We start from the raw sequence: 686 nt of genomic DNA on the forward strand, positions 1-686 counted from the left end.
TATGTTCTTGGATTTACGAACTTGACGATGAATCGAAAGCTCATAAAAAGGAACAAGCAGCTAGACTCGCACGTGGATCAGCTGGAGTCGTTTACGGTATACCTGCACATTTGTTAGATGCTGCACACTATGTTCAACGTGCTTGGGAATCTGTGTCTGCATTATCAATCAGAAATGCATTCAAGAAAGCGGAGATCATGACGTTGGAAGATTCTGGCAACGAAGACGAAGAAGATTTTATGGGAGAGATTATCGACAATTTTGCATCTTTGGATACCCAAATTGAAAGGAGCGAACTGGAAGAGTTTGTGCACATCGATGATGAAAACAACGAAGAGTATTCAAAAGCAATTTTGGAAGACGTCGATGAAATGTTGGAGACATTGACGGTTACGGAAGTTACAGAAAAAATGATGAAGAATGTGATAACCAGCACCAGAATGACCCATCTGCAGAGTGTGTCACTTTCCACGGCTTTGAACAACTGCATAAAGCTACACTTGAGATCGAGGACCAGTTGCTGTGCTCTGAGGTCATGGAGGAAGCAGGAGACATGTTTAATGATCTTAGGATCTCGTTTGAGTCCTTTCAACAGAAACTCAGACAGGTCACTATCAAAGTCAAGCGCAAAAAATGCAAAATGCCCGGCAAATGACATTGCACGACATGTTCAAGGACTAAAGTTG

General features: G+C 42.1%; 1 protein-coding gene across 1 annotated transcript; it reads left to right on the forward strand.

Moving 5' to 3' along the window:
* Positions 1-197: 197 nt before the first annotated feature.
* PHALS_02989 (uncharacterized protein) lies at positions 198-655 on the forward strand (the record flags this gene model as incomplete). The annotated part of the gene is made up of 2 exons (XM_024720823.1): positions 198-389; positions 434-655. The coding sequence occupies 2 exons, from the start codon at positions 198-200 to the stop codon at positions 653-655; spliced, it is 414 nt and encodes a 137-aa protein (XP_024572808.1).
* Positions 656-686: the final 31 nt, after the last annotated feature.

The sequence above is a fragment of the Plasmopara halstedii genome (assembly GCF_900000015.1).
Source record: "Plasmopara halstedii genome assembly, contig: Scaffold_208, whole genome shotgun sequence".
Taxonomy (NCBI): Eukaryota; Oomycota; class Peronosporomycetes; order Peronosporales; family Peronosporaceae; genus Plasmopara; species Plasmopara halstedii.